This window comes from Orycteropus afer, unplaced genomic scaffold (genome assembly GCF_000298275.1).
Source record: "Orycteropus afer afer isolate SDZICR_OR568_19922 unplaced genomic scaffold, OryAfe1.0 scaffold00069, whole genome shotgun sequence".
Classification (NCBI taxonomy): Eukaryota; Metazoa; Chordata; class Mammalia; order Tubulidentata; family Orycteropodidae; genus Orycteropus; species Orycteropus afer.
In genome coordinates, this window is record NW_006921656.1 from 1,334,791 (window position 1) to 1,350,135 (window position 15,345).

General features: G+C 57.5%; 1 protein-coding gene across 1 annotated transcript in view; it reads left to right on the top strand.

Moving 5' to 3' along the window:
• Positions 1–15,345, top strand: part of LOC103196777 (maestro heat-like repeat family member 5) — a 76,964-nt gene that overhangs the window by 45,257 nt on the left and 16,362 nt on the right. Inside the window, 11 exon segments of the mRNA XM_007940565.1 lie at positions 157–303; positions 946–1,068; positions 1,782–1,861; positions 3,003–3,138; positions 4,750–4,845; positions 5,235–5,483; positions 5,546–5,641; positions 6,298–6,402; positions 7,860–7,995; positions 8,321–8,460; positions 14,977–15,126. Coding sequence (XP_007938756.1) covers positions 157–303; positions 946–1,068; positions 1,782–1,861; positions 3,003–3,138; positions 4,750–4,845; positions 5,235–5,483; positions 5,546–5,641; positions 6,298–6,402; positions 7,860–7,995; positions 8,321–8,460; positions 14,977–15,126 — 1,458 coding nt within the window.

The window sequence follows — 15,345 nt, forward strand, 5'->3', positions numbered from 1 at the left end:
AGACAATCCCATTTTCCTGCTGAAATAGACAGGCCCACACTTCAGAATCCCTCCCTCCAGGACCCTGCTAGGGCCTAGGGCCCATCCCCACCCACTGCTTCCCTGGAGGCAGGGCCCTGACGCCCCTTATCTGCCCCACCCATTTGCCGTGGTCAGAGCTCAGAGGATTTCCGCTGGAAATGGGCTAGCAGCACCATCCTGCTCTCGTACGGACAGATGGCGGCCAAAGCCAAGCACCATATCCTCCCGTGGGTGGACAACATCTTGTCAAGGATGACCTTCTTTTTCCAATACAGCTGCTGGGTATGGCGCCCCAGCCTCTGCACGATCCCCAAGGCTGGCCCCTACCACTGTCAGAGGCCTGGCTTGGACTCCAGGAGCCCCAGCACAACCCAGGGCCCATCCAGATCTCAGGTCTCCAGGGCTTGGAGCCACCTCCTCACCTCCCCCCAACCCTGGAGTCCAGAAGAACCAGCCTAGCCTCCCTATAGGCCCATGCTTTGCCCATCCTAAGGCTATCTGGGTATCTGTGATGGCCCTAATTCCTCCCATACTTCCCTTACTGTAAACCCTGGATTTGCACCTTTGGGTGGGAGAAGGGGGTATTTGGGGGGCCAGGGTGGCAATCCCCAACTGTGCTCTCTACACCAGGGTCTCAAACCCAGGGAGCCGTGAGGGCCTGGCAGTGGGTATGGCCCTGCCACAGAAGTAGCTGGCTACTGCCTTGTGGGCACTGGGGCTGGGGGCTGCCACACACAGACAGAAGCAGGACAATGGGGTCTCACAGGCTTAGATAGTGTCAGTGGCACACTCAGATTGTTTTCAAAATCCCATGGGTCCAAAATCAAAAGCCCCAGGGGTACTGTCCCCATTTCCAGCAGTGGCCCTGATCCCACTCTCCCTACCTCCCCCTGCCCACTCTCTGACTGGCTCCCCTTCTTCCAGGATGACACCCTGAAGCAGAGCTTCCTCACGGCTGTCCTGCTGGTGGTGGGGGCCATCAGCCGGAAGGAGGGCGCCCACAGCTATGAGTTCTCCCAGGTCCCTGAGCTCCTTGACTGTCTGATGGTGCGAGCAAGGTCCTGGGGCTGAGCAAGGCTTCATGGGGCAAAGAGGGTGGCACCCTCCCTTTGACCAGCAGTGCTTCCAGACAGGCATTCCCTGGGAAAAGGGGCGGTGGAGCTGGATTTCTGGAGGGTACCTAAGCCCCTCCCAAACTTTCATGTTTGGAAGCATGTCCATGTCCTTCAATTTGCTTCTGGTGACCTGAGCCCTGGCCAGGTACATCCAGCTCTCAGATGATGAGTGTGAAGCTCAGAAAGGCCAGCTCCATCCATCTGCAAATACTAAGCTAGCTGGTGAGTAGAGAGCTTGGCTCTGTAAGGAGCTTCCAAGGCAGTGAGGAGACACACAAGTGACCAGGCAATCACAACAGTATCAACAACAACAGCTCCCATTTGTTGAGCTCCTACTGTGTGCCAGATATGGGGGCTGGACACTGTGATAGCTGCTTAGAACCTGTTGCTTCCTGAGTAACAATGCCCTAACTCAGGCTCAGAGCAGTTTGGAGACCTGCCCAACGTCACACAGCTTGTACATGGGCAACCAGGCTTCAAACGTGATCTGTCTGATGATGAGGGCTATGCTGTAATTCTCTAAGTGGTGTCCAGGTCACAGAGGGCCCTGAATGACAGGGAAGTCTTAGGCAGGAATGAGCCTTGGTGTCAGAAGTGGGATTGGCCCAGACATGTGTGACTCAGCCTGCATCTGGGGATTTGCAGGTTTTGATGGAGAAGGAGCACCCAGACACACTGTGTACATCGACTCGCCAGCAGACCATCCACATCATCTCCAGCCTGTGGTAGGCACACTAGCCCTTTGCAGGGCCTTCCTCAGTGACAGACAGTGGCTTCTCAGCACTGACTTGGTACTGACAGAGCGATGAGAGAGGAAGGAAGAGGTCAGAAGTGAAGGTTATGCTGGGCAGGGCTAGGGTCCTGAGCCAGTGCAGGCCAGGGTGGGAGGAAGTGGGCAGTCCATGGAGGCCAGAGCCTGTGATCTGGGATGGAGTCACTCTGCAGAGGAGCCAACCCACCTTCAAACACGGGGAGATATTTAAGGTTAGAGCTGTCACTTATGGCAAGACCCCAGTTGTTGGCAGGGTCCAGCTAGCAGCTCCAGCACCAGGGGAGGGAGAGAAGGAAAACTGCATCTGGATCCAGGCCAACCCCCAGGGAAGGGAGTGAGGTCAGAGTGCAGAGGGCTCGGGGATCCCAGGGCCACAGGCCCAGGCCCTGATTAGCTGTCTGCCTGCAGGTGGGGCAAGGGTACACCTGGCCTCTCTACTGACCAGGACAGGGTGAGGCTGGAGGGGCATCAGGGCTCCTTGGGGCAGGGACTCTGCCCTGCTGCCTCTGGGGCCAGGGCCAGCCTATACTCCAGTCCTAGTGGGATGGGCGGTGGGATGGTCTCCACAGACTCTAAGCCAGACCAAGAGGGGTATGGGGGGTGTCAGCTGACACATTAACTCTGTCAGGGCTTTCCATGAATACTGCCCTCCTCTCACCCCCCACAACAACCCACCAGGGGGATATTCCCCTGTTACTGGCCAGGGAGATCAATGCCACCTTCTCTCCAGCTGCAGAGAGGAGAGTGTGGACCACAGAGGCAGCGGCACAGGTGGGTGAGAACAGGTCGAGCAGGCCCACCTCCGCCAGTCCTAACCTCTCCGAGCCTCAGTTTCCTAATGTATTCATTTCACAATCATTGAGGGCTTACTGTGTGCCAGACACCAGTCTGGGTGACAGCATCTCTGCCCCCAAGAGCTGACACTAGGTGGGGACGGCAGAGACGAAGAGCAAATCACATGTGGTGTGTTGGGAACTGATGATGACAGTGCACAAATGAGCAGGGACAGCAGAGTGACAGGCTCAGCCCGCCTGGCCACACAAGCTCAGGGGCAGTGTGGTCAGCTCCCCCGCCAGTGCCCCTCTCTCCCACAGTAAGCTGAGGCCCTCGCCAGACCTGGAGCGAAAGTCGCGGATCCTGTCCGTCTGCCTACGCAGCGTGTTCACCCTGCCGCTGCTCGAGGTTCTGGAAAAGCACACCTGCCTCTTTCTGGAGCCACCTGACATGCAGGTGAGCCGGGTGCAGCCCAGAGCAGCGGCTCAGTCCTCTGGGTGCCGCCCAGAGTGGCTGCTCAGCCGGGTGACCACTTCATTGCGCCTACCAGCTTGGCAAGGGCAGACTGCAGGAGCTGGGCCCCTGACAAACCCACAAACCTGGGTCAGGGTACCTGTGGCATGTTCCTGAACGGCTCACAGCTACCCTTTGTCCACCTGTAAGATGGGGAGCCCTGGTGGCACAAGAAGGAGCTCTGGGGACGTAGTGCGTAAGCATTTGACTGTTAACCAGAAGGCTGGCAGTTCAAACCCACCAGCCACTCCATGGAAGGAAGATGGGGCAGTCTACTTCCACAAAGATTTGCTGCCTCGGAAACCCAGAGGGGGTCGCTGTGAGTCAGAATGGACTTGATATCAGTGGATTTGGTTTGGTGGCGCAAGGGTTAAGTGCTCAGCTGCTGACGAAAAGCTCAGTGGTTCGAGCCCCACCCCCCCAGGCTCTGTAGGAGACAGACCTGGTGGTCTGCTCCCATAAGATTACAGCCAGGAAACCCTAAGGGGCAGCTCTACTCTGCACACAGGTTCATTGAGTCAGACCAGACTTGACAGCCCCGCAGCGGCAGTCCCTGGGTGGTCAAATGGTGAAACATTAGATTACCAGCCGAAAGGTTGGTGAATCAAACCCACCCACAGGCACCTTGGAAGCCAGACCTGGTGACTGCTTCCCCAGAGTCACAGCCTGAAAACCCTATGGCCATTTCACCTGCACCCGTGGGGTCACTGTGGGGCGGCGCTGGTGGACGGCAGCTGACCGCGTCCTTAGCACAGGGGTGGGCATGCGGTGGGCAAGGGCTGCTCCAGAAACAGGAAGGTCACACAGGGCTTGACCAGCTTGCTGTGTGGCCCTGTTAGGTGTGTGTTTCTGCCTGCTTGGGGCAGCCCCAGAGAAGCAAGGAGACAGGCAAGTGCCTCTATCCAAAGAATGAGTTCCCTAGTCGCACAGAGGCCCAGGAGAGCAGCCAGGGCCAGAGGGCCCACCCAAGCCCACCACCAAGTCCCTCCACACCTGGACAAAGTGGTGGGCTCGGTCTCACCTGAGCAGCCACCTGAACTGGTCATCCCCACCTGGCCAACCCCACGAGGCTGTGAGAGGAGCCCTCCTGCTTCCGGGTGGGGGAGCAGGTCCAGGCTCTTTAGGGAGTCCTGTCAAGCAGTAACCCTGTGGACCGGGGAAACGCGACCATGGCTGATGGCCGCCACCAGGGGGCGCGTGCTGATCCTGCGTGCTCAGCTGCCGCGCACGCTCAAGGTGTGCAGCCTAGGGGAGGGGCCCCGTGTGATCCGCGCACCTACTAGGTGCCAGGCCCGGTGTATGCGTTATCATGGAGCTTTCAGAGGCCCGTCCTGAAGGAAAAGGAAAAGATGCAGCGATATTAAGGCGTGGTGGGTTTGCACCCCACACCTGTCCCTGGGGCCTGCTCTCCACAGCACACCTCTCGGCTGGGTCCACACATCACACACTGCTGGCTGGGGTGGTGCAAGAGCGAGGGGCCCCTTCTGCAGGCCTCCAGAAGGGTACGGTCTCCTGTGCCCCACCCTCATGAGTCCAGGGTGCCCCTGTTACCAGATGGCATGGAGCTGGTGCAACAAGGGGGCGGGTACCCGCCAGACGCTGGGCTGGAGCCTCTCTCCACTCCCACCCATGCCACCCCCACTCTGGCAGGTCAGGCTGGCTTGTGCCCAGGTCATAGGTGAGGAAAGCACATACAAAGAGGTGCAATGTCTCATGGGCCACAGACCGTACACCACTCAAGGACCGTGAGAGGGGCTTGAGCTCTCTCTGAGGCTCTCCGACCCAAGTCAAGTAGGGGGTGGAGTGACAGGAATCAGGGTGAGGCGGCTGTGTGGTCCAGTGCAAAACGAGAGTGGGACCCTGATTCAAAACACGTAAAGACTTTCAAGATGAGGACAGTAGAGCCTTCAACCAAGCGTGAGCCCTGGTGAACACGCAGGTCCTGTCGTGCACGAGGCCCTTCTGAGTGTGCAAGGCCCAGGTGAGCGCACCACACTTCTGAGCTCCGGCCCTCATGAGCGCAAGGACTGCCCGCCCAGGAAGCCGCCCCGCGAGGCGTGGACTTGCCTCTGCCACTGAGCAGCCCGGCGCCCTCGGGCGGGATCCACCGCCCCCTAACGCGGTCTCCTTTTCTGCCAAATGTGACGATCGGGGTTGGTGGGAGACTCCTTCCCAGCACAGTGGTGGGCTCTGTGCTGGGCAGTGACAGCACCACAGGGCCCGGCCATGGACAAGCGCGGGAAGCCAGCCACTGGCACCGAGACAGCCGTGGCCGCAGCGCCAGGCCAGTGCGCGACTTCAGCCCCTCGCTCCCGCAGACGCGGCCCTCTGAGCACCCGTCTCCTCACAGGCTCTGTACCACAAAACGGCAGAGGCCCTGGACCAGCTGCTGCAGACCCTCCTTGTACAGGTCCCCACGTCCAAGGAGCTTCACTTCCTGCTGTCGGTGAGCACGGGGCTGGGGGGCTGGGGAAAGGGACCAAAGGGGCCAGGAGGGAGCCTTGGGAGAGGTCTGGGCACAAGGAGGCTTGAGGGCTGGCCCTGTTTAGGGATTACGGTGCTTTGGGGCAAAAGGGGGTGTGGTGCAGCAGGGACCACCTGGTGGCCAGCGGCCTTGAATGCTGCACTGCAGGAGGTGTGAGGAAATGGGCTTTGGTCCTGGCCCCAGAGAACCCTGCAGCTGTTCCCAGCTGTGATTACTGCAGCTGGCCCCAGCTGCCCTCCAGGGGCCCCACCTTACCCAGAGGCAGGCCAGCCAACCCAGCGTCAGGCACACCCACACCACCTCTGGACACAGGGATTGGCAGGAAGCTGGGGCCTTGGTCTAGGAAAGAGAAGGCCAGACCCGGGCAGTGGTGGGAGCAGAAGGGGAGTCTGGGCAAAGAAGGCAGGGAGTGGTGGTGGTGGTGGTGGTGGTGGTGGTGGTGGTGGTGGCGGGTGGAGCCTGGGCCAGGAGAAGCCTGGAGCTTAGGGGCGGAGCCTTGCTCAAGGAGGGCACCTGGCCTGGGATGGCTTGGGGACAGAGCCTGGCCAGAGGTGGGCGGGCCCTGGCCTGGGGTCTGCAGCCACAGCTGTGCCTACTGGTCCCTGGCCACCCCACAGCACATGTACGTCTGGCTGGCGTCAGAGAAGGCCCACGAGAGGCAGCGGGCAGCGCACAGCTGCGTGACCCTTCTCAAATTTCTGAGCCAGAACCTCTGCCTGGACGTGAGTACCGGCTCGCCCCTCCCCTGCGGCTGCACCTCCTGCCCCGGAGCCCAGAGCCCAGTCACTGCTGCCCTCCCCCCAGCACCCGCCATGGCTCTCAGGGTTTACAGACACAGCGGCTTGCTGAGCCTTGTGCGAGCTGGCCTGGGCTGAGTGCCCAGCGAGCACCCCACATTATCTCCCATTTCACACCTGGGGAAACAGGCTCCGCTGGGAAGACCCTGCCCACAGCCCAGGGCTGGGCTCTGAGCTGGGGTGGCCCGGACCCTGGACACTGGGCTCTGGCCTGTGCCCCTGGAAACCTTGGGCAGATCCTCTGACCTGAGCCTCAGTCTCTCACCTGTGAAATGGGAGGAAGTGGTCCCTCCTTGGATGGATGAGGTGGGATCCGATGATGTGGAGACCCTGCCCCCAGCCTAGGGTTAGCTGTCACTGCACAGAGCACCCCACCCCCACCGCCCCGTGCAGTCATCTCGTAGCTCTGGTCCTGATCGGATCTGTCACTGTCACCCTGGGGCTGAATGGTGGACACGTGTTCCAAGACTGAGCGGTCTGCATTTATCAGCCCAAGCCACCATGAATGCCTCTGGGGGGGGCTCATGGGAAGAAAAACAAGTCCGTCACCCCGACACCCCATGGGTGGCCCTGGAGTGATGAGGGGGTGGACTGGGAGCCCAGGCCAGGACGATTCTGTGAGCGGTCAGCTCTCTGCACGGAATCCCCCTACGGGGTAAAGTGGCTTCAGTTTACTCAAGGACTCCCTTCCTGGTGGCGCAAATGGTTAGCTGTTCGAATCCACCCAGACACACTCACTTCAGGGGCCTGGCAACCTGCTTCCATGAGGGCACAGCCACCGAAAACCCCGTGGAGCCCCATCCCACCGTGAGACCCCGGGTCCTGTACGGGTCAGAATCCAATCAACGGGCTTGGTGGGGGGGGGGTTGTTTGTTTAATTTATTCAGAATCAGTTTCCACCCACAGGACTGAGTGAGGTGAGGTACGCGCCTGGGCGCCAAATTTAAGAGTGAGCACTAAAAGCTTGCATAATCAAGATGAAGAATATTTTAAGGTGATAACGAAAAAATCAAACTGGCAGGCTACAGCTCATGGGCTGTGCACTTGTATTGTTTTGTAAATAAAGTTTTATTGGAACTAGGGCCATGATTAAGATGAGGCAAGTGAGGTAGGATTATCCAAGCATAGGGACAGACTCTTTTATTTAAAATGTTGGTACTTTGTTCGTCATGGACGTTTTTGCATTGATTTTGATTTTTTAAAACACCATTTCTCTTGATCACTAAGTGTTTTGGTGCCCCTGAAATTTGGCACCTCACCCTGGTTCCCAGCCCTGCCACACAGTCTGTGGGGATCCAGTTGGCCGTTGGCGGTACTGGGGTGAGGGTGGGGCCTCGGGGGGTATGTTCGGCATCAGTGGGCCCTCTCTGCTCTTGCTGTAGCCAGGAGAGGAATTCAGATGGACTGGACAGCTGGTGGGCATGCTGGGGATTCTATGCCAGGATCCCAACAAGACCACCCAGCACTCCAGCCTGGAAGGTGTGGGCCACCTCTACCAGCTGCTGGTACGCCGGAAAGGTGGGTCTCCATGGGCCACCCCGGTGGACCCCTGCCCCCAGCTCCAGCCTGGAACCTCACCAGAGCCCCACTGCTCCTGGCACCACCTCAGCTCAACCTAGACCTCACGCTCACCCCAATCTGCTCCTAACGTCTGTGATGACGTCACCCTGACCCCCAAGCCCCCTGGCCTCAGCCATAGACTTACCTCAGCCTGACCCTGGAATGACATCACCCTGATGCCCAGATCACCTGACTCTGATAACAAATGACCCCACTCTTCTGCCTGGCCCCCTCTGCCCTGCCTACACCCCTGCCCACTCCCACCCTGCCGTGCCCCGCCCAGCTGGGGAAGCTCAGGCAGAACTGAGGACCCCCAGCCAGCTCCCGAGCAGCGAGGACCAGAGGGCAGCTCCCTCAGACGGCCCGGGGCAGGTGTCCCCGAAGGACCACATCTTCCAGCTTGGCAGCTCCCAAGCCATCAAGGTCAAAGCCCTAAGCGTCGTGAGCGGGTCTGGGTGGGGGGCCGTGGCCATGCTCTGCTCTGACCCCCACCGCTGGCCCTTCCATAGGGGCTCCTGGCTGTGGGGTGGCCTGCTGGGCACATCCTCCGTGGTTGACTGAGCCCCGGGCAGGGAGGAGTAGAACTGAAGAGTGAGGGGGCCATGGTGGAAGGTTTCAGAATCTGCTACCCGGCTCGGGTCCCTGCAGGGCCTCCCCGAGCTGTGTGACCGTGGACAGACCCCTCCTCTCTGAGTCTCAGTCTGTAGCCTGGCAGTACTGCTGCTGCGTGGGTCCCACAGACGCAGGCCTGGGCATCCCCAGTGCTCTGAAGGCCGGGAGTATGAGCCCGTGCTCGGGCAGTTTAGGGCTGAAGCCTGGCCGACGCGGGGATCCTGCTGGGTGTGAGCAGGGCCCAAGTCCAGGAGGCAGGTGCCCCACATCTCTCCTCAGGCAGGTCAGGCTCCCAGGGCACCGAGACGCCTCTTGTTTGTCCCCAGTGTGCCACCTTGAGCACCTCCAGGGAAGTGGCTTCTCCTCAGATGGCTTTGTGTGTCTTTACACGGGCAGTGAGCTGCACAGTGAGGCACAGGGCACCAAGGGCCTCCTCCCTGTCGCACACTCGCACTCGTGCACGCCCGCAGCATGGACAGGGAGGGCCACACCCACACACTCTCTCCTGTGTTGTCCAAGAGACAGGCAGGTTTAAGGAGCTGGGAGCGACGGGCAGCATGTATTAGACACCAAGCGTTTCCCAGGTGGTGTTGTGTCCCATCCTCTGATTAATAAACCACTCTGGCACTTTCCAGATGGCCCGTTAACAGCCCCCATGTGCACTCATGTCGTTCCACGGCCCTGGGCCTGTGCAAATTCGCTCCCCCTTGCACTAGTTTCTTCCTTCTCCACCTCCTGCTCTCCTCACCAACTTCTACTCATCCCTCAAAACCCTACTCAGGCCTCATACCCTCTGAGAAGCCTTCCCTGACTTTCCGCAGTGCAGGCTGAGTGAGTGGTGTTTGTTTGTTTGTTTCCCTCCAAGTTTCTTCTTTGCCTTCCTTTGAGTGTTGCCGTATTTGCACTGGGTTGTGAGGTGAAGGCCTCATTCGCACTGGGTTGTGAGGTGAAGGCCTCTTACCAGGGACAGGGAGAACCCCAAAAAGAGGCCCCTTCAAGGGGACCCACTTAAATTAGGCATCAACATTCATAGTGACAACTGCAGGGATGGGAATGTTGGAAGCGCATCTTGGACAGAAGGCAGCTGCGTTATGAAAATCCCGGTTCTGACCACTCTCGGTTTGGAAGAACGTTAGTTCCCCCGGGGCTTTGCTGACAGAGCTGTGTTAGCAGCCCCGTGGTCCTTGACCTTGATTCCTGCAGTGCGCCCACCCTGCTGTGCTGTTCCTGAGGCCTCCCCAGTCCTTGGATGGATGGCGTATCCCGTCACGCTCCTCGCCAATTCCTCCTCCCTGTGTCATCTGGCCAGATCCTATTGGTCAGGGGGGCCATCATGACTCCAACATATCATTCATCACCCTTGTGAGCCACCACACCTTGGTTGCAGTCGCCCCATGACCTGCCGTGTCTCAGTGGCCATCACCCCTGTGACCCACCATGTCAGTGGCCATCACCCGTGTGACCTGCTGTTCTCGGTGGCCATCACCCCCATCACCCGCCCTGTCTCCGTGGCCATCCCCCCATCACCCACCGTGTCTCAGTGGCCATTGCCCCTGTGATCCACTGTGTATCAGTGGCCGTCGCCCCTGTGACCCGCCATGTCTCCATGGCCATCACCCCCATCACCCGCCATGTCTCCGTGGCCATTGCCCCTGTCACCCGCCGTGTCTCGGTGGTGGTCTCCCTCTTCAGCATGGCCTGTGGTTGGCATTTGCATTGGGTTTGAATCCTGTTACCACTGAGGATGAGAGGGTCAAGTGTGAGGGTGGAGCTGAGTGCTGGTGTTGATCGGGGCAGGTGATACTCCCAGGAGACTCGCTCTCGAGTCGCTGGTTTGCGATGTTTGTGATGCAGTGGTTTCTGCTGGCTGCTCCTGGGGTTGAGCAAAGGGATCCGTCCGTAACCAGTGTAAGTGTCAGGGTCCCCGTGTTAGACCTGGAGTGGCTCCAGGAAGGGGTGCAATCACACCCACTCTTACTCCCCACAGCCCAACATGGTCCTGGTGGTCCAGGAAGCCCTCAATGAACACCCACTAAACTGAACCCAAAGGCGAAGAAATGGCAGCCTGTATGCTAGTAAAGGGCCATAGACAGGATTTGAACCCAGTGCTGGCAGACTCCAGAACCCAGGCTCAGCAGCTGTCAGGAGTTGATGAGTCTTCTGAGACCATTAGAAGCTTAATATGGACAATATCCAAACTTGGGAGTCAATAAATCAATTGTCTATGCCCAAGGTGGGGAAAACTTGGCTTGGTGGCACTTTACGCCAAAGCAGCTGGCTGGGGACAGAGAAGGGCAGGGAAAGGGGCATTGCCCTGGCCACGGACTCAGTGCAGGGCAGTGGTGCAGGGGGCCCCAGGACACCTGGGGGCCTGTAGTTAGGCTGAGTGACAAGGAGCATGATATCCACAAGTGAGAGAACATGCCAATCACCTAACATTCCACAAACATTTTACCAACAATCTAGCATTACACCTTCCTAATAAATGTCCAAACAGCTACTAGTCAAGAAGGAAGAAGAGTTGATGCCTTTGAAGGTTGGTGCTGATGAAGGATATTGACTGTACCGTGGAGCCATCAGAACAACCAGTCTGTCCTGGAAGACGTCTGGCCAGAATGCGCCTTAGGACTGAGGATGGCAAGACTTCGTCTCACACACTTTGGACTGAACACGTTATCGGAGGAGCCATCCCTGGAGAAGGACATCGTGAGGGCAAAGGAGAGGGTCAGCGAAAAACAAAGACCCTTGATGACATGGACGGACACAGCGGCTGCAACAGTGGACTCAGACATAGCGCTGATTGTGACATGGCCCAGCTCCAGGCCGTGCGTTGTTGTTTTACATAGGAGTCCCTAGGAGTTGGCACTGACTCGACAGTGCTGTCTTAGTTACCTAGTGTTGGTCTAACAGAAATACTACAAGGGGGTGGCTTTTACAAACAGAAATTTATTTTCTCACAGTTTAGAAGGCTGACAGTCTGGATTCAGGACATCAGCTCTAGGGAAAGCTTTCTCTCTGAGTCAGCTCTTGGGGAAGAGCCTTGTCTCCCTTCAACGTCTGGGGGCCCAGCATTCCTTGGACATCTCCATGTGTCTTGGCATCAGTCTTCCCCTGGCTCTGAGAGGTTCTCAGCACAGGGACCCCAGGTCCAAAGGACGCACTCCCCTTCAGGCTCTTCTTTCCTGGTGGCAGTGAGGTCCCTCTCCTGTCTGCTCACTTTTCTCTCCTTTTATCTCTTGTAAGGTAAAAGGTGGGACTTGAGTAAGGGTGGGATTTGAGTAAGGGTGGGACTTGAGCAAGGGCATGACTTGGATAAGGGTGTGGCTTGGGTAAGGGTGGGACTTGGGTAAGGGCGTGACTTGAGTAAGGGTGTGACTTGGGTAAAGGTATGACTTGAGTAAGGGTGTGACTTGGGTAAGGGTGCAACTCAAGTCATACAGTCTTATAAAACTGTGACTCAAGATAGACCCCACACTAATCCTGCCTCATTAGCACGTAGAAGTTAGGATTTACAGCACATCTCAAAATGAAGGTTAATTACATAAGATCCCAAAATGGAGGACAACCACGCAACCCTGACCTACCGAAGTTGACGCATATTTTGGGGGGACACAATTCAATCCAAGACAACATCTAACAACAACAACACAGCATACACACAAACACCACAGACTTTCAAACGGCCCAACAACTGTCCTGATGTAAAGAAACTATCTCCCAACCTGACTCGTTGCAAACATCATTTTTGCCCAGCTTCCCAACCGCCCATCATAGGCATTGCACCATCCTCTAATTAGGAGAGAAGTTTCCATGGCGATGACATCAATGGCCACATGTGGCTACTGAACACTTGAAACGTGGCTAGCATGGGTGAGGAACTGAATTTTTTATTTTAATTAAATTTACATTATGATGAAGAACTGCCCTGAGCACTGTGCTCTTCTGAAATTCTGTCTCAGGGTTTAAAGAGTGTCTCAGGGTGACAGCCTCAAGGAGACCTCCGGTCTCTACTCTTCCAGTACGTCTGGATTTTTATAAAAAACAAGAATTTGAGTTCTGTCCCACATTTTTCTCCCCTTCTGTCCGGATGATCTACTGTGACCCTGTCAGAAGGTCAGTGGTGGTAGCCGGGCTCCATCTAGTTCTTCTGGTCTCAGGGTGGAGGAGGCTGTGGCCCGTGTAGACTTGTTTCTTCTCTGGGCTTTTGCTTTCCTTCTTACTGTTGCTCCTGGAGACTGGAGACCCACACTTGTGTCTTGGATGGTCGTTCGCAAGCTTTTAAGGCCCAGACGCTACTCACGTTGGAGGATGCACACAATTCTTGTGAACGATGGAGTGCCACTGACTGAGCTGTCCCACGAGACTCCGGTCTCATGCCTATTTACGGGAGCTGACTGCCAGGTAGCTATTTACGTTAATTTTCTTTTCCTGAATGAACTCTGGTGGTGCAGTGCCTAAGGCATTTGACTGCTAACCAGAAGGCTGGCGGTTCAAACCCACCAGCCACTCCTCGGAAGGAAGACTGGGCAATCTACTTCCATAGAGATACTGCCTCAGAAACCCAAGGAGGGGTCGCTGTGAGTCAGATTGACTCCATGGCAGTGAGTTTGGTTTTTTGTTGTTAGGAAACCAATGGCTGTGCCCGCTCAGAGGTGGCCGCCGACCTCACCTCTCTGAGTGTGTTACTCTCCAGAGCCTGGAGCATCCTTCCTCCTGGCTGCCCCAGCCTGGTGCAGGAGATTAGACTTGGTTGCTCTGTGGGGCCTTTGTTTATGGCAGTTACTGAACCATTCTGAACCAGTTCAAAGCCCTGATGCTGGAAAGGGAACAAATGGAACACGATTAAAGAGAGTGGTGACACACTGTGGTAAATGTGACTGAAGTCAGCAGATTATGTGGAAACTGTCAGATGGGGACCAACTTACTGTGTGAATTGTCACCAAAAACTCGATCAAATATTATGTTAAAAAAAAAAATAGGATTACAGCCAAGAAACCCTAGGGGGCAGTTCTACTGTATCTCATGGGATCTAGGCAATTCTACAATGTCTCGTGGGTCTGGGGCAATTCTACAACGTTTTGTGGGTCTGGGGCTATTCTATGGTATCTTGTGGGGTCTAAGGCAATTTATACTGTATCTTGTGGGGCCTGGGGCAATTCTATGGTGTCTCGTGGGGTCTAAGGCAATTTATACTGTATCTTGTGGGGTCTGGAGCAATTCTATGGTGTCTCATGGGGCCTGGGGCAATTCTATGGTGTCTCGTGGGGTCTGAGGCAATTCTACAATGTCTTGTGAGGTCTGGGGCAATTTGTACTGTATCTTGTGGGTCTAGGACAATTGTATGGTGCCTCGTGGGGCCTGGGGCAATTCTATGGTGCCTTGTGGGTCTAGGTCAATCTATGGTGTCTTGTGGGATCTAGAGCAATTTGTACTGTATCTTTTGGGGTCTGGGGCAATACTACAGTGTCTCCTAGAGTCATGATGAGTCGAAATCAATGATACCCAACAGCTACCACCACCTGCAGCTAGTGGCCACCATACTGGGCAGCACCACTCTGTCTTTCCTGGAGGCCCCGTCTGTGCAACCCCAGCCTGGCCCAGTGCCTCTGTCCTGGAAATGGTGGCCTCAGGCCATGAGAGGGAGCAGCGGTACCCTGCATTTCCCGAGTGCCCCTCATTGCCCCTGGTGATGGGGGAGACCCACCTCCCTGGACCTTGAGTGCGGCACCTGGGAGATGGTGGGCAGAGAGCATGGTCACACTCTGGGGACAGGAGCCTGGGTTCTGGACACAGTCCGGCATGGCCACCCCAACCCTGCCCCATGGCCAAGGACGGCCCAGTCACCTCTCAGGGCCTGGGGGTGAGGCCAGGTGACCTTGAAGAGCCTTTGCAACCTGGAAGTCACTGCTCTTTGATTGCCCGTCTGCAAAGAGGAAGCCTGGGGCCAAGGGGGAGTGCCAACTGGGCAGAGCCTGTGGATGGGGAAGACCTCTGAAGCAGGGACAGAGCAGAGGAGGGAGGAGAGAGGGCTGCCGGGCACAGGGACCCTGGGTCAGCACCGGGTCTTTGTGGAAGCAAGGCTATGCTTGTCACCACCCTGACCTGCCGTTCACCCTCCCTGCCTGTCTCCTGAGCTGTTACTAGACCACGGAGGGGGTGGGGGGATGAAACTGCACCCAAAGGTGGGGGGCCCGGGAGTCTGGAAGGCTCGGAAACTTGGGAGACTTGGGGAGCCTGGGGCAGAAGAGGAAGGGGTCCGAGCACGGCAGGGGGAGGAGGACGCAGGGCTCAAGGGCTGAGGCGGCCTCACCCCTCCCGCTGCTGCAGGAGGTCATGAAGCTCCTCACCACGCCAGAGCTGTGCAACTGCATCTGGACAGCCATTGACGGCCTGGGCTCACCCAGCCCCTTCCGAGTGCAAGCGGCAGCCGAGATGCTCCTGGCGGCCACCCGGGACCACGGAGCCAAGCTGGACACCGTGAGGGGCTTGGGGCACTTGCTGAGGGCTGGGCCAGCCAGACAGGGGCAGAGACATGGGCCAGGGGTCAGCAGCCAGGGCTCCTAGGGGTGCCCCTGGGTACAGGTCTGATGAGAGAGACACTGCCTCCCCTCTCAGACCCCCCAGGGCTAGGCCGGGCCTCCCCTCTCAGACCCCCCAGGGCTAGGCCGGGCCTCCCCTCTCAGACCCCCCAGGGCA